Source organism: Xenopus tropicalis, chromosome 7 (genome assembly GCF_000004195.4).
Source record: "Xenopus tropicalis strain Nigerian chromosome 7, UCB_Xtro_10.0, whole genome shotgun sequence".
Taxonomy (NCBI): Eukaryota; Metazoa; Chordata; class Amphibia; order Anura; family Pipidae; genus Xenopus; species Xenopus tropicalis.
The window spans coordinates 1,969,456-1,986,674 of NC_030683.2; the positions used below are offsets into that span (position 1 = coordinate 1,969,456).

The 17,219-nt window shown below is 53.4% G+C and overlaps 1 protein-coding gene across 1 annotated transcript in view; it reads right to left on the reverse strand.

Annotated features, from left to right (window-relative positions):
- Positions 1-17,219, reverse strand: part of sorcs3 (sortilin-related VPS10 domain containing receptor 3) — a 225,124-nt gene that overhangs the window by 124,244 nt on the left and 83,661 nt on the right. The window contains exon 4 of the mRNA XM_031905700.1: positions 12,054-12,212. Within this exon, the coding sequence (XP_031761560.1) occupies positions 12,054-12,212 (159 nt within the window). The remainder of the gene's footprint in view (positions 1-12,053; positions 12,213-17,219) is intronic.

Sequence of the window (17,219 nt, forward strand, 5' to 3'; positions counted from 1 at the left end):
GGAGAGATGGTGCCTATAGTAGCAGTGGGGGATAATAGCCTCTGGGAAGGGACTGGGCTGTGGGATAGCAGGTATAGTAGGGAGAGATGGTGCCTATAGTAGCAGTGGGGGGATAATAGCCTCTGGGAAGGGACTGGGGCTGTGGGATAGCAGGTATAGTAGGGAGAGTGGTGCCTATAGTAGCAGTGGGGGATAATAGCCTCTGGGAAGGGACTGGGGCTGTGGGATAGCAGGTATAGTAGGGAGAGGTGGTGCCTATAGTAGCAGTGGGGGATAATAGCCTCTGGGAAGGGACTGGGCTGTGGGATAGCAGGTATAGTAGGGAGAGGTGGTGCCTATAGTAGCAGTGGGGGGATAAATAGCCTCTGGGAAGGGACTGGGGCTGTGGGATAGCAGGTATAGTAGGGAGAGTGGTGCCTATAGTAGCAGTGGGGGGATAATAGCCTCTGGGAAGGGACTGGGGCTGTGGGATAGCAGGTATAGTAGGGAGAGATGGTGCCTATAGTAGCAGTGGGGGATAATAGCCTCTGGGAAGGGACTGGGGCTGTGGGATAGCAGGTATAGTAGGGAGAGATGGTGCCTTATAGTAGCAGTGGGGGATAATAGCCTCTGGGAAGGGACTGGGGCTGTGGGATAGCAGGTATAGTAGGGAGAGATGGTGCCTATAGTAGCAGTGGGGGGATAATAGCCTCTGGGAAGGGACTGGGGCTGTGGGATAGCAGGTTATAGTAGGGAGAGATGGTGCCTATAGTAGCAGTGGGGGGGATAATAGCCTCTGGAAAGGGACTGGGGCTGTGGGGATAGCAGGTATAGTAGGGAGAGATGGTGCCTATAGTAGCAGTGGGGGGATAATAGCCTCTGGGAAGGGACTGGGGCTGTGGGATAGCAGGTATAGTAGGGAGAGATGGTGCCTATAGTAGCAGTGGGGGGGATAATAGCCTCTGGGAAGGGACTGGGGCTGTGGGATAGCAGGTATAGTAGGGAGAGATGGTGCCTATAGTAGCAGTGGGGGGGATAATAGCCTCTGGGAAGGGACTGGGGCTGTGGGATAGCAGGTATAGTAGGGAGAGATGGTGCCTATAGTAGCAGTGGGGGATAATAGCCTCTGGGAAGGGACTGGGGCTGTGGGATAGCAGGTATAGTAGGGAGAGATGGTGCCTATAGTAGCAGTGGGGGATAATAGCCTCTGGGAAGGGACTGGGGCTGTGGGATAGCAGAGCAAGTGGGGATAATAGCCTCTGGGAAGGGACTGGGGCTGTGGGGATAGCAGGTATAAGTAGGGGGAGATGGTGCCTATAGTAGCAGTGGGGGCATAATAGCCTCTGGGAAGGGACTGGGGCTGTGGGATAGCAGGTATAGTAGGGAGAGATGGTGCCTATGAGTAGCAGTGGGGGGTAATAGCCTCTGGGAAGGGACTGGGCTGTGGGATAGCAGGATAGTAGGGAAAGATGGTGCCTATAGTAGCAGTGGAGGGGATAATAGCCTCTGGGAAGGGACTGGGGCTGTGGGATAGCAGGTATAGTAGGGAGAGGTGGTGCCTATAGTAGCAGTGGGGGGATAATAGCCTCTGGGAAGGGACTGGGGCTGTGGGATAGCAGGGTTATAGTAGGGAGAGGTTGGTGCCTATAGTAGCAGTGGGGGGATAATAGCCTCTGGGAAAGGAACTGGGGCTGTGGGATAGCAGGTATAGTAGGGAGAGATGGTGCCTATAGTAGCAGTGGGGGGATAATAGCCTCTGGGAAGGGACTGGGGCTGTGGGATAGCAGGTTATAGTAGGGAGAGGTGGTGCCTATAGTAGCAGTGGGGGGATAATAGCCTCTGGGAAAGGACTGGGGCTGTGGGATAGCAGGTATAGTAGGGAGAGACGGTGCCTATAGTAGCAGTGGGGGATAATAGCCTCTGGGAAGGACTGGGGCTGTGGGATAGCAGGTATAGTAGGGAGAGATGGTGCCTATAGTAGCAGTGGGGATAATAGCCTCTGGGAAAGGACTGGGGCTGGTGGGATAGCAGGTATAGTAGGGAGAGATGGTGCCTATAGTAGCAGTGGGGGGATAATAGCCTCTGGGAAGGGACTGGGGCTGTGGGATAGCAGGTATAGTAGGGAGAGATGGTGCCTATAGTAGCAGTGGGGGGATAATAGGCCTCTGGGAAGGGGACTGGGGCTGTGGGATAGCAGGTATAGTAGGGAGAGATGGTGCCTATAGTAGCAGTGGGGGGATAATAGCCTCTGGGAAGGGACTGGGGCTGTGGGATAGCAGGTATAGTAGGGAGAGATGGTGCCTATAGTAGCAGTGGGGGGGATAATAGGCTTCTGGGAAGGGACTGGGGATGTGGGATAGCAGGTTAAGAAGGGAGAGATGGTGCCTATAGTAGCAGGGGGATAATAGCCTCTGGAAAGGGACTGGGCTGTGGATAGCAGGTATAGTAGGGAGAGATGGTGCCTATAGTAGCAGTGGGGGGATAATAGCCTCTGGGAAGGGACTGGGGCTGTGGGATAGCAGGTATAGTAGGGAGAGATGGTGCCTATAGTAGCAGTGGGGGGATAATAGCCTCTGGGAAGGGACTGGGCTGTGGGATAGCAGTATAGTAGGGAGAGATGGTGCCTATAGTAGCAGTGTGGGGGGATATAGCCTCTGGGAAGGGACTGGGGATGTGGGGATAGCAGGTATAGAAGGGAGAGATGTGTCTATAGTAGCAGGGGGGGATAATAGCCTCTGGGAAAGGGACTGGGGCTGTGGGATAGCAGTATAGTAGGGAGAGATGGTCCCTATAGTAGCAGTGGGGGGATAATAGCCTCTGGGAAGGGACTGGGGCTGTGGGATAGCAGGTATAGTAGGAGAGATGGTGCCTATAGTAGCAGTGGGGGGGGGGGATAATAGCCTCTGGGAAGGGACTGGGCTGTGGGATAGCAGGTATAGTAGGGAGAGATGGTGCCTATAGTAGCAGTGGGGATAATAGCCTCTGGGAAGGGACTGGGGCTGGGGGATAGCAGGTATAGTAGGAGAGATGGTGCCTATAGTAGCAGTGGGGGGATAATAGCCTCTGGGAAGGGACTGGGGATGTGGGATAGCAGGTATAGTAGGGAGAGATGGTGCCTATAGTAGCAGTGGGGGGATAATAGCCTCTGGGAAGGGACTGGGGCTGTGGGATAGCAGGTATAGTAGGGAGAGGTTGGTGCCTATAGTAGCAGTGGGGGATAATAGCCTCTGGGGAAGGGACTGGGGCTGTGGGATAGCAGGTATAGTAGGGAGAGGTGGTGCCTATAGTAGCAGTGGGGGGATAATAGCCTCTGGGAAGGGACTGGGGCTGTGGGATAGCAGGTATAGTAGGGAGAGATGGTGCCTATAGTAGCAGTGGGGGGATAATAGCCTCTGGGAAAGGACTGGGGCTGTGGGATAGCAGGTATAGTAGGGAGAGATGGTGCCTATAGTAGCAGTGGGGGATAATAGCCTCTGGGAAAGGACTGGGGCTGTGGGATAGCAGGTATAGTAGGGAGAGATGGTGCCTATAGTAGCAGTGGGGGATAATAGCCTCTGGGAAGGACTGGGCTGTGGGATAGCAGGTTATAGTAGGGAGAGATGGTGCCTATAGTAGCAGTGGGGGGGATAATAGCCTCTGGGAAGGGACTGGGGATGTGGGATAGCAGGTATAGTAGGGAGAGATGGTGCCTATAGTAGCAGGGGGGGGATAATAGCCTCTGGGAAGGGACTGGGGCTGTGGGATAGCAGGTATAGTAGGGAGAGATGGTCCCTATAGTAGCAGTGGGGAGATAATAGCCTCTGGGAAGGGGACTGGGGCTGTGGGATAGCAGGTATAGTAGGGAGAGATGGTGCCTATAGTAGCAGTGGGGGGGGGATAATAGCCTCTGGGAAGGGACTGGGGCTGTGGGATAGCAGGTATAGTAGGGAGAGATGGTGCCGTATAGTAGCAGTGGGGATAATAGCCTCTGGGAAGGGACTGGGGCTGGGGGATAGCAGGTATAGTAGGGAGAGATGGTGCCTATAGTAGCAGTGGGGGGATAATAGCCTCTGGGAAGGGACTGGGGATGTGGGATAGCAGGTATAGTAGGGAGAGATGGTGCCTATAGTAGCAGTGGGGGGGATAATAGCCTCTGGGAAGGGACTGGGGCTGTGGGATAGCAGGTATAGTAGGGAGAGATGGTGCCTATAGTAGCAGTGGGATAATAGCCTCTGGGAAGGGACTGGGGCTGTGGGATAGCAGGTATAGTAGGGAGAGATGGTGCCTATAGTAGCAGTGGGGGATAATAGCCTCTGGGAAGGGACTGGGGCTGTGGGATAGCAGGTATAGTAGGGAGAGATGGTGCCTATAGTAGCAGTGGGATAATAGCCTCTGGGAAGGGACTGGGGCTGTGGGATAGCAGGTATAGTAGGGAGAGATGGTGCCTATAGTAGCAGTGGGGGGATAATAGCCTCTGGGAAGGGACGGGGCTGTGGGATAGCAGGTATAGTAGGGAGAGATGGTGCCTATAGTAGCAGTGGGATAATAGCCTCTGGGAAGGGACTGGGGCTGTGGGATAGCAGGTATAGTAGGGAGAGATGGTGCCTATAGTAGCAGTGGGATAATAGCCTCTGGGAAGGGACTGGGGCTGTGGGATAGCAGGTATAGTAGGGAGAGATGGTGCCTATAGTAGCAGTGGGGGGATAATAGCCTCTGGGAAGGGACTGGGGCTGTGGGATAGCAGGTATAGTAGGGAGAGATGGTGCCTATAGTAGCAGTGGGATAATAGCCTCTGGGAAGGGACTGGGGCTGTGGGATAGCAGGTATAGTAGGGAGAGATGGTGCCTATAGTAGCAGTGGGGGGATAATAGCCTCTGGGAAGGGACTGGGGCTGTGGGATAGCAGGTATAGTAGGGAGAGATGATGCCTATAGTAGCAGTGGGGGGATAATAGCCTCTGGGAAGGGACTGGGGATGTGGGATAGCAGGTATAGTAGGGATGTAGTAGTAGATGGTGCCTATAGTAGCTGGAACATGGGTTTAGGGCAGTACTAGGGTTCTGGGAATAAATGGGATTCATACAACCAGTCCCGGTGCCTCGCCGGAATCTGCACAATAATGTGATTAGTCCGTGCCGGCGCCGCACCTGGGGTTCTGTTGTGCAGCAGATGATGTATCAGGGAGGAATTTGTCAGGGAAATTGGTTACAAATGTTTAATTAACAATCAGGTGAATCCGTGCAGGAAAGTGACGCCGCGCTGCGAGGGTCTCGCCATTTTATCTTCACTTCTGTTTCTTCTACCAAATAAACTTTCCCATCCATGGAAACAGCTGGAAATGAGTAATTCCACCAAAACGTGCAGAAAATGGAGTTTTGATGAAATTTCTGCTCTCGCCAAGCCGGGCACATCGTTTCGCTTTCGTGACTGCAGCTTCCCCTGTGGGTTTTGATGGGAAAACCTTTAAAAATGACCTTTTCAAGGTGACAGGCAGGCCCCCGATAATTGGTTGTAAAGTAAAAATACCGTGTTTGGAAAACATCCAAAAATGAGACCTGTCCTGTCTTATAAAAAGGTCATTGGGGTAATGTGGGGGGGGGGGGGGGGCAGCAAAGGGCAAGTAGAGTGCTGAGAAGCCAGAAAGGGAAGCTGCTCCTGGGAGACTGCTGTAAGGCTAATGTAAAGCCCCTTGTAGGGGCATATTTATTATAGTATCACCGGTGATGTTGCCCATAGCAACCTGTCAGCTATTAGATCTGAACACCTACAAGTTAGAAGACAATAAATAAATATCTGATTGGTTGCTATGGGCAACATCACCGGTGATGGCTTATACACTATAATAAATATGCCCAATGCTGCCTGGTCCAGTTGCCTTCCTGCCCCCTCCCCATTCCAGTCCTCACCCCCCCAGTCTGATAAAGATTCATCTTTCTCTGAGCGAATTTATATTCTGTGTAGTTGCTAGGTTCACTCTCCTTGGCAACGAAGCAGTCTGAACTGCAAGCAGAAAGAAATTGGATTCTGAATTAACAAAAATTATTTTTTAAAACTGTGTTGAGTCTCTGGCGCCGCCTCCTTATGACATCATCAAATGGGTGTAACTGGCATTGCGCCACTCGGGGGGCTATTAATAGTCATGGGGGGGCTTCATTGGGATGGAAAGCAGAAACTTGTAATCTGCCGGCGTCTGTCACTGTCAGTAGCGCAACGCTTCGCCTCCCTGGCTAATGTACCTGCACCGCAGAACTGTAATAACAGACTATGGAAATAATATTGTTTCTTGTCATTAAGCCTCTGAGCCGTGCGTTCTGTCCCTGGGACACAATATATACCCCGGGGGGGGGCAGGGAAATGGATTAGGAGAAAATTCGGAGGGGAAACTGCAGTTGCCGGAGGCTGTAGGGCTGTGTCTGGTCTAGGCCGGTGCTGTTATTAGGGGCAATTAGGGACTGGGGGTAAGTGGGGGATTCCCTACCAAGAGAGGGGGGAATGAGGGATACATTGGGGGTGGAGAGGAAAGGGGATCTCACCATCAGCATAGGAAGGGGTTCCTTACTGTAAGGGCAGTCAGGTTATGGGATTCCCTACCAAGAGAGGGGGAATGAGGGATACATTGGGGTGGAGAGGAAAGGGGATCTCACCATCAGCATAGGAAGGGGCTCCCTACTGTAAGGGCAGTCAGGTTATGGGGTTCCCTACCAAGAGAGGGGGAATGAGTGATACATTGGGGGTGGGGAGGAAAGGAGATCTCACCATCAGCATAGGAAGGGGTTCCTTACTGTAAGGGCAGTCAGGTTATGGGGTTCCCTACCCAGAGAGGGGGAATGAGTGATACATTGGGGGTGGGGAGGAAAGGGGATCTCACCATCAGCATAGGAAGGGGTTCCTTACTGTAAGGGCAGTCAGGTTATGGGATTCCCTACCAAGAGAGGGGGAATGAGTGATACATTGGGGGTGGGGAGGAAAGGGGATCTCACCATCAGCATAGGAAGGGGTTCCTTACTGTAAGGGCAGTCAGGTTATGGGGTTCCCTACCCAGAGAGGGGGAATGAGTGATTCATTGGGGGTGGGGAGGAAAGGGGATCTCACCATCAGCATAGGAAGGGGTTCCTTACTGTAAGGGCAGTCAGGTTATGGGATTCCCTACCAAGAGAGGGGGAATGAGTGATACATTGGGGGTGGGGAGGAAAGGAGATCTCACCATCAGCATAGGAAGGGGTTCCTTACTGTAAGGGCAGTCAGGTTATGGGGTTCCCTACCCAGAGAGGGGGAATGAGTGAAACATTGGGGGTGGGGGGGAAAGGGGATCTCACCATCAGCATAGGAAGGGGTTCCTTACTGTAAGGGCAGTCAGGATTCTGAAGAATAAATACTGTAAGAGGCAGAAAGATAAATTTGATTTAATTCTATTTATTTGTTTATTTACTTTACGTACCGTGGGCAGATGGAATAAAGCAGCGGGGGGGGGGGGGGGAGCGAAGGGTTAAACTGTATAGAGGAAATGCTCTGCACGGGGAGATACTTTGCAGTGATATATGCCTTTAATTATAGGAGGAATATGTGAGAGCGCCGGTAACTTTAATGGGATAATCGTTCAACTTTATTGGCTGCCGGAGAGAGAGAGAGAGGGAGGGGCTATAGTTCCGTGTAACTGCCCCAGTTTAACCCCCAGCAGGTAAAACAGAAACTCCCTATGATTTATCCATGTCCCACTGGCGCCCCCCACAGTCACTCTCAGGGGGGGGGGATCAGATCTTCGTTAGCCGAGAGCCTGTAATTAGCGAGGGCCAATCCCTGTATTTGTGAAAGAATAATGAGCAGAACGGACCACTGATTGGTTCCTGAGTTTTAAAGGTTTTCTATTGGGTTTAAAGGGGAGATACACCTGGGTTTTAGGGGCAAAATATAAAATTCACATTGCCCCCCTGGGTTATAGTCCAACACTTTCTATAGGCAAAAAAAGATCTTTTCATAAACTTCCTTCCTACTTTCCTCCCCATCCAATCAGATTGTTCCAAATATTGTTGGAATTAAATATGTAAATCCCAGGTAAGTGGTTCTGCCGGCGGCACTAAATATATAGGGGTTTTTATGTTTATTAGACAAAAGGAATTCTGGGAACTAATCCCAAAGAGCTTCAAGAATCTCCAAGTTCCCAGAATTCCTTTTGTCTATTTGCATACGCATGATGTAGTCTCCCCGGGTCATTTGTGAATCCACAGCCCTGGCTCTCGTTAAGCTAATTAGCAAATCCTGTGTAACGCTGATGAGTCCCAAATAGGGGAACAGGGTTGGACTCGGGGGTGCAGGGCCCAGGGGGGCTTCTGCCTCAGGGGCCCCTGCACCCCCTATGATGGCCCCTGCTGCTTTCAAACACCCAACCCCCTGCAGGGGCCCCTAACATGCGTCTGACCCCTCCCCTCAATGCCCCTAAATTAAACTTACCTGCAGGGGAGGGGTAGGGAGAACGGTGGGCCAGTGGAGTGCCCTGCGGGGATTGGGTCTGGGCCATCGGGACCCATGGGGTTTTTTTTCCCAGCAGCCCAGTCGGGAACATCCTGCTTCTGCTTTCAATACCCAATGGGTGAGCTTTAGCCAATAGGATAAACCCATGTAAATGGGGCTTTTTACTTGGAGCTCTTTGGGATTCGTTCCCAGAATTCCTTTTGCCTATTTGCATATGTATGAAATGGTCTCCTCAATCCTGTTGATGTTTTTTATTGAAACCCCCCCCCCCCCATACGTAACCCAGTAAAGCGCCAGTTTGCAGTCATTGCGAGACAGAAGGCCGGGGGTGGAGTCGCTCAGTTGGCATTCAGAGCACATCTCTCCCCGGCCCAAGCTGGCGGTGCATCTGCATTAAGCGCGAGTCGTTTCCAAGGTTCCACATGATGAATTAGGGAGATTACAAGAGATGTAACTTTGTTTTACAATCACACCTGGCGCCGCTACAACAGTCCTTTGGCTCCGGCCTGAACCGCACGTGGCCCCCGGGATCCTCAGCCCAACGGATTCCTAAGGGAGGGGGGTTCCGGCTGCTCAAACCCTCAATCAAAAATGGTTCCGCCCCACGGCGACTGCGCGGCGCTAAAGAGAATATGCCAATAAATGATACCTGGTGCCGGGTCTGGGTAACCTGATTAAAGGGGAACTTCACCTTCAGACATGGTGTTGTTTTTCAAGAGTACGTGGCTAATAATACCCAGCATGCTCAGTAGGGGCTGCTGGGAAATGGACCAGCTGTAACAGTTGCTATGGGACAGACATTCTCCAGTTGCCCCCCCGTTGCTATTGGTTATTTATAATGTTTCCGTTAAAATCAAATGGACAGAACCAAGTGGTCCCAGTAGTTGTAACAGAAATTCAATTCTTTCAACATCATTTCATTAATTCTCACTGGAGGGTAAAATACCCTTTCCTTCATCTGCCCAAGGGAATGCTGGGATTGGGCCCAATCTGCACCAAGGAACTCATTTCAGAGATACCACCCATGCTCAGTGGTAAGTGCTCAGGGTGCCCCCCATCTTCAGTGGGCTGTGTTGGTGTGGCTCTGTAACCTGCCGTGTATAGCTGGGATGGCAGTTAGGGGTGGAAGTTGGGGTGGCAGTTAGGGATAGCAGTTAGGGATGGCAATTAGAGGTGGCAGTTAGTGTGGCAGTTAGGGATGGCAGTTAGTGTGGCAGTTAGGGGTGGAAGTTAGGGTGGCAGTTAGTGTGGAAGTTAGGATGGCAGCTAGGGATAGAAGTTAGGGGGGCAGTTAGGGATGGCAGTTAGTGTGGAAGTTAGGGTGGCAGTTAGGGGTGTAAGTTGATGTGGTAATGGCAGATTCTGTTAATGCCTATAAGAGGGGCCTGGATGAGTTCTTGATCAATCAGAATATCCAAGGCTATTGTGATACTAATATCTACAGTTAGTACTAGTGGTTGTATATATAGTGTATGTATGTGAGTGTATAGATTGGTAGGTGTGGGTTAGGTGTGCTGGGTTTACTTGGATGGGTTGAACTTGATGGACACTGGTCTTTTTTCAACCCTATGTAACTATGTAAGTTAGGGTGGCAGTTAGGATGGCAGTTAGTGTGGAAGTTAGGATGGCAGTTAGGGATAGAAGTTAGGGTGGCAGTTAGGGACGGCAGTTAGGTATGGCAGTTGGGGATAGTAGTTAGGGGTGGAAGTTAGGGTGGCAGTTAGGGTGGCAGTTAGGATGGCAGTTAGGGGTGACAGGGTGGCAGTTAGGGGTGGAAGTTAGGGATGACAGTTAGGATGGCAGTTAGGGGTGACAGGGTGGCAGTTAGGGGTGGAAGTTAGGGATGGCAGTTAGGATGGCAGTTAGGATGGCAGTTAAGGGTGACAGGGTGGCAGTTAGGGGTGGAAGTTAGGGATGGAAGTTAGGGATGGCAGTTAGGATGGCAGTTAGGGGTGACAGGGTGGAAGTTAGGGATGGCAGTTAGGATGGCAGTTAAGGGTGACAGGGTGGCAGTTAGGGGTGGAAGTTAGGGATGGCAGTTAGGATGGCAGTTAGGGGTGACAGGGTGGCAGTTAGGGTGCTCGCCGGCAGTGAAACAGTTAGCGGGGAGGGTGCGCCTGCACTAATTAGTTTTCTAATTAACGCTTCTATTTCCATTTCCCATTGGCTGGGTGCGGCAGAGCGTTACACTAAATCCCTCCCCCTAATTATAAATATTCCTCCCGACTCGGGAATCAAGTTCAGCGCCGAGAGGGGAATCCTGGGAAGGAGTTTGTGATTGGACAATATCCCAGGTTCCTAACGAGCCGCAGCCCAGTCCCTTCATTAAACTCTACTAACGAATGGGAAATCCCAGCCGGATTCCTCCTGCAGTGTCTGGGGCGGAACTGGGGGAACCCCGGGTGGGAATTCCCGGATCAGAACCCTCTCACCGGTCTCCATAGTAACCTGGTTATTAAGGGGTCAGATCCCATTTGGGTTCAGCCAGAATTCATTGGAAACCAAACTAAACTACTGGGGGTACAGGGGGTGTGACTGCAACTGGCTCCGCCCCCACTATGGGAGGGAATATACAGGTGTTGGGGGCGGGGCATCTGTAGGGATGGGGGGGGGGGATTTGGTGCCCAAATGGGTCTAGTTAAGCTACTGACGTAAGTCACTAGTGTTACTATATATACAGCAGGGGGGCTCAGACCACAGGGTCTGCTGTACCTTAATTCCCCCTCCCCGGGTGGGTGACAGGGTGGCAGATAGGGTGGCAGTTAGGGGTGACAGGGTGGCAGTTAGGGGTGGCAGTTAGGGGTGACAGGGTAGCAGTTAGGTTTGGAAGCTAGGGGTGACGGGGTGGCAGTTAGGGGTGAGGGGGTGGCAGTTAGGGGTGACAGGGGTGGCAGTTAGGGGTGCCCCAGTAAATTGGGTTCCGCTTCCTCCTAGCAAATTACCAGCAGCGCAGTCTTGCTTTCCGGCAGGCTTTCAACACACACACTCACAATACAAATATCTGACTGATTCGCCTTTACAGCACTGCTGCCTGGAGAGGCCTGAGACTCATCTCAATGCATTAATGCCTAAAGGGAATAATAAAACGCTGAGAATGATGTGAAATCCCCATTATTTACAGCCTCGGAGCCGAGCGGAGGAGCCAGACGCTTTATTGCGCCTCGGGGGCCACGGGGGGCCTCACAGCCCTGGGACTGATAGAAACCGACGGCGAATTTCTGCTTCTCTGCGCGCATTTACCGTCCCCTTATGAGGCTGTCAATCATCCGCTGGCTTTGTCCGGGGCTGCCAGGGAGAGTGATGAGCCAATCAGCAACAAGTGTCACCCCGGGCCCCCCCGCTCCTATCCATACACAGGTGCTAATGCGACTGTCACTGGCACAATGAGCGCCGTGGGTCCCCAAAGTCGCATGTGTGAGAGGGGCAACTACTCCTACCTACAAATGCCCCTCTGGGGGGCATCAAGAAACACAGCTTTGGCCCTAAGGAGTTGCATTTCGGTAGCAGCTGGAGGGCCGCAGGTTGGACCCCCCCTGGTGTATTTGTATCTACTTCCTTATCCCAGTGGCCCCTGTAGCCTTGGGCCCCCCCCCCGATGTACCCCAAACCCCATGGCTCCGCCCCTTACCTTCTGGTCCAGGCTGTAGGCCAACACCCAGTCCTCCTGCTTTGGGTGGAAGAGGAGACTCTGGATGTAGAAGTTCAGTCGGTATTTCTGGTAGGTGGCGCCGGCGTCGGAGCTGATTAAGATGCTGCTCTCCATGTCGGGGTCGCTTAGCAACATGATCTGCAAGATACCAGAGCGTTAGCAACCAGCCGGGGTCGCAGACCCCCTTAGCTACCAGTAAAAACAGGAGTTGGGTTGAGTCAATACAAAGAGGGGAGGGGGGCGTGGCTATCAGGCCAAGAATGAGCCCCAACACCGGCCACATGAGCATATCGATATCCTCCCCTTGTCCAGTCTGGTTGCTATGGTCTCGTTTACCTTAGCAACCAGGCAGTAGTAAATGGCCCACTGGTATATGAATAGGGGAGGAGCTGAATAGAAAGATAAGGAATAAAAAGTAACAGTAACAATAAAACTGGAGCCTCACAGGGGAAATAGTTTCTGGTTGCCGGGGTCAGCGACCCCCATTTGAAAGCTGGGAAGATGTAAAGGAGAAAGGCAAATAACTATAGGAAATAAATAATGGAGACCAAATGCAATGATTTAGCCCACGGGCAGTGCCAGGGAGCCAGACTGTGTAAATGACCCTTACTGGCCACCGTTCAACTCATTCGTTAAAGGGGAAACTGCCGCTCGCAATTATCGTTCTCCAGAGGACACGCCCCCTCCCCCCCCGACCAGTGATTTAGATTAATTGCATTTCATTAAGTGCCAATAAACAAAGTCCCGTTGGAAGGAACCTCCTGGCAGAACTCGGCGGCGCCATTTGTAATTGCCACCGGGCCGGGAACAGAACCAGCGCCGCGTCGGACTTAATCAATCGCTTCTTCCAAACAAATCATTTTCCCCATTAGGGACAAACGGCAGCCGCTATTAAACCGGAAATTACTTGCCCTTTATTCTCATAGATACCCACCAACCTGCTGGGGAAGATGGAGCAGACTCACAGGGTGGGTCATTCAGGGAGAGATGGAGCAGACTCACAGGGTGGGTCAATCAGGGAGAGATGGAGCAGACTCACAGGGTGGGTCAGTCAGGGAGAGATGGAGCAGACTCACAGGGTGGGTCAGTCAGGGAGAGATGGAGCAGACTCACAGGGTGGGTCATTCAGGGAGAGATGGAGCAGACTCACAGGGTGGGTCAGTCATTCAGGGAGAGATGGAGCAGACTCACAGGGTGGGTCATTCAGGGAGAGATGGAGCAGACTCACAGGGTGGGTCATCAGGGAGAGATGGAGCAGACTCACAGGGTGGGCTCAATGTCAGGGGAGAAGATGGAGCAGACTCACAGGGTGGGCCATTCAGGGAGAGATGGAGCAGACTCACAGGGTGGGTCAGTCAGGGAGAGATGGAGCAGACTCACAGGGTGGGCCATTAGGGAGAGATGGAGCACTCACAGGGTGGGTCATTAGGAGAGATGGAGCAGACTCACAGGGTGGGTCATTCAGGGAGAGATGGAGCAGACTCACAGGGTGGGTCATTCAGGGAGAGATGGAGCAGACTCACAGGGTGGGTCATTCAGGGAGAGATGGAGCAGACCTCACAGGGTGGGTCATTCAAGGGAGAGATGGAGCAGACTCACAGGGTGGGTCATTCAGGGAGAGATGGAGCAGACTCACAGGGTGGGTCAGTTCAGGGAGAGATGGAGCAGACTCACAGGGTGGGTCCATTCAGGGAGAGATGGAGCAGACTCACAGGGTGGGTCAGTCAGGGAGAATGGAGCAGACTCACAGGGTGGGTCCATTCAGGGAGAGATGGAGCAGACTCACAGGGTGGGTCATTCAGGGAGAGATGGAGCAGACTCACAGGGTGGGTCATTCAGGGAGAGATGGAGCAGACTCACAGGGTGGGTCATTCAGGGAGAGATGGAGCAGACTCACAGGGTGGGTCATTCAGGGAGAGATGGAGCAGACTCACAGGGTGGGTCAGTCAGGGAGAGATGGAGCAGACTCACAGGGTGGGTCATTCAGGGAGAGATGGAGCAGACTCACAGGGTGGGTCATTCAGGGAGAGATGGAGCAGACTCACAGGGTGGGTCATTCAGGGAGAGATGGAGCAGACTCACAGGGTGGGTCATTCAGGGAGAGATGGAGCAGACTCACAGGTGGGTCATTTCAGGGAGAGATGGAGCAGGACTCACACAGGGTGGGTCATTCAGGGAGAGATGGAGCAGACTCACAGGGTGGGTCATTCAGGGAGAGATGGAGCAGACTCACAGGGTGGGTCATTCAGGGAGAGATGGAGCAGACTCCACAGGGTGGGTCATTCAGGAGAGATGAGCAGACTCCACAGGGTGGGTCAGTCCAGGGAGAGTGGAGCAGACTCACAGGGTGGGTTCAGTCAGGGAGAGATGCGAGCAGACTCACAGGGTGGGCCATTCAGCGGAGAGATGGAGCAGACTCACAGGGTCGGGGTCAGTCAGGTGAAGAGATGGAGCAGACTCCACAGGGTGGCGTCATTCAGGGAAGAGATGGAGCAGACTCACGGGGGGTCCAGTCAGGGCAGAGATGGAGCAGACTCCACAGGGTGGGTCATTCAGGGGAGAGATGGAGCAGACTCACAGGGTGGGTCCATTCAGCGGAGAGATTGGAGCAGGACTCCACAGGGTGGCGTCATTCAGGAGAGATGGGAGCCAGACTCACCAGGGTGGGTCATTCAGGAGAGACTGGAGCAGCACTACCAGGGTGGGGTCATTCTAGGAAGAGATGGAGCAGACTCACAGGGCTGGGTCAATGGTAGGGAGAGATGGAAGCAGACTCACTAGGGTGGGTCATTCAGGGAGAGATAGGAGCAGACTCACAGGGTGGGTCCATTCAGGGAGAGATGGAGCAGACTCACAGGGTGGGTCAGTCAGGGAGAGATGAGCAGACTCACAGGGGGTGGGGTCATTCAGGAGAGATGGAGCAGACTCACAGGGTGGGCCATTCAGGGAGAGATGGAGCAGACTCACAGGGTGGGTCATTCAGGGAGAGATGGAGCAGACTCACAGGGTGGGTCATTCAGGGAGAGATGGAGCAGACTCACAGGGTGGGTCAGTCAGGGAGAGATGGAGCAGACTCACAGGGTGGGTCATTTCAGGGAGAGATGGAGCAGACTCACAGGGTGGGTCATTCAGGGAGAGATGGAGCAGACTCACAGGGTGGGTCATTCAGGGAGAGATGGAGCAGACTCACAGGGTGGGTCAGTCAGGGGTGGAGCAGTCAGGGTGGCATCGGGAGATGGAGCAGACTCACAGGGTGGGTCATTCAGGGAGAGATGGAGCAGACTCACAGGGTGGGTCATTCAGGGAGAGATGGAGCAGACTCACAGGGTGGTCATTCAGGGAGAGATGGAGCAGACTCACAGGGTGGCGTCATTCAGGGAGAGATGGAAGCAGACTCACAGGGTGGGTCAGTCAGGGAGAGATGGAGCAGACTCACAGGGTGGGCCATTCAGGGAGAGATGGAGCAGACTCACAGGTGGGGTCAGTCAGGGAAGAGATGGAGCAGACTCACAGGGTGGGTCATTCAGGGAGAGATGGAGCAGACTCACAGGGTGGGTCATTCAGGGAGAGATGGAGCAGACTCACAGGGTGGGTCATTCAGGGAGAGATGGAGCAGACTCACAGGGTGGGTCATTCAGGGAGAGATGGAGCAGACTCACAGGTGGGTCATTCAGGGAGAGATGGAGCAGACTCACAGGGTGGGTCATTCAGGAGAGATGGAGCAGACTCACAGGGTGGGTCATTCAGGGAGAGATGAGCAGACTCACAGGGTGGGTCATTCCAGGGAGAGATGGAGCAGAACTCCACAGGGTGGGTCAGTCAGGAGAGATGGAGCAGACTCACAGGGTGGGTCATTCAGGAGAGATGGAGCAGACTCACAGGGTGGGAGCATGGACTCACAGGGTGGGTCAGTCAGGGAGAGATGGAGCAGACTCACAGGGTGGGTCATTCAGGGAGAGATGGAGCAGACTCACAGGGTGGGTCAGTCAGGGGAGAGATGGAGCAGACTCACAGGGTGGGTCATTCAGGGAGAGATGGAGCAGACTCACAGGGTGGGGTCATTCAGGGAGAGATGGAGCAGACTCACAGGGTGGGTCATTCAGGGAGAGATGGAGCAGACTCACAGGGTGGGTCATTCAGGGAGAGATGGAGCAGACTCACAGGGTGGGTCATTCAGGGAGAGATGGAGCAGACTCACAGGGTGGGCCATTCAGGAGAGATGGAGCAGACTCACAGGGTGGGTCATTCAGGGAGAGATGGAGCGACTCACAGGGTGGTCATTCAGGGAGAGATGGAGCAGACTCACAGGGTGGGTCATTCAGGGAGAGATGGAGCAGACTCACAGGGTGGGTCATTCAGGGAGAGATGGAGCAGACTCACAGGGTGGGCCATTCAGGGAGAGATGGAGCAGACTCACAGGGTGGGTCAGTCAGGGAGAGATGGAGCAGACTCACAGGGTGGGTCAGTCAGGGAGAGATGGAGCAGACTCACAGGGTGGGTCAGTCAGGGAGAGATGGAGCAGACTCACAGGGTGGGTCATTCAGGGAGAGATGGAGCAGACTCACAGGGTGGGTCAGTCAGGGAGAGATGGAGCAGACTCACAGGGTGGGTCATTCAGGGAGAGATGGAGCAGACTCACAGGGTGGGTCATTCAGGGAGAGATGGAGCAGACTCACAGGGTGGGTGCATTCAGGGAGAGATGGAGCAGACTCACAGGGGGTCATTCAGGAGAGATGGAGCAGACTCACAGGGTGGGTCATTCAGGGAGAGATGGAGCAGACTCACAGGGTGGGTCATTCAGGGAGAGATGGAGCAGACTCACAGGGTGGGTCATTCAGGGAGAGATGGAGCAGACTCACAGGGTGGGTCATTCAGGGAGAGATGGAGCAGACTCACAGGGTGGGTCATTCAGGGAGAGATGGAGCAGACTCACAGGGTGGGTCAGTCAGGGAGAGATGGAGCAGACTCACAGGGTGGGTCAGTCAGGGAGAGATGGAGCAGACTCCAATGAGGTGTGCAATTCAGGGAGAGGTAGATCTGGGCTTTATGGAGACACATATTCATGGAGTGAGAGAGTGGGATATGGGAAAAAGCCCCGCAGGCTTATTCTTAGCCCAAATACACACCTTACCCTGAGAGCAGCCT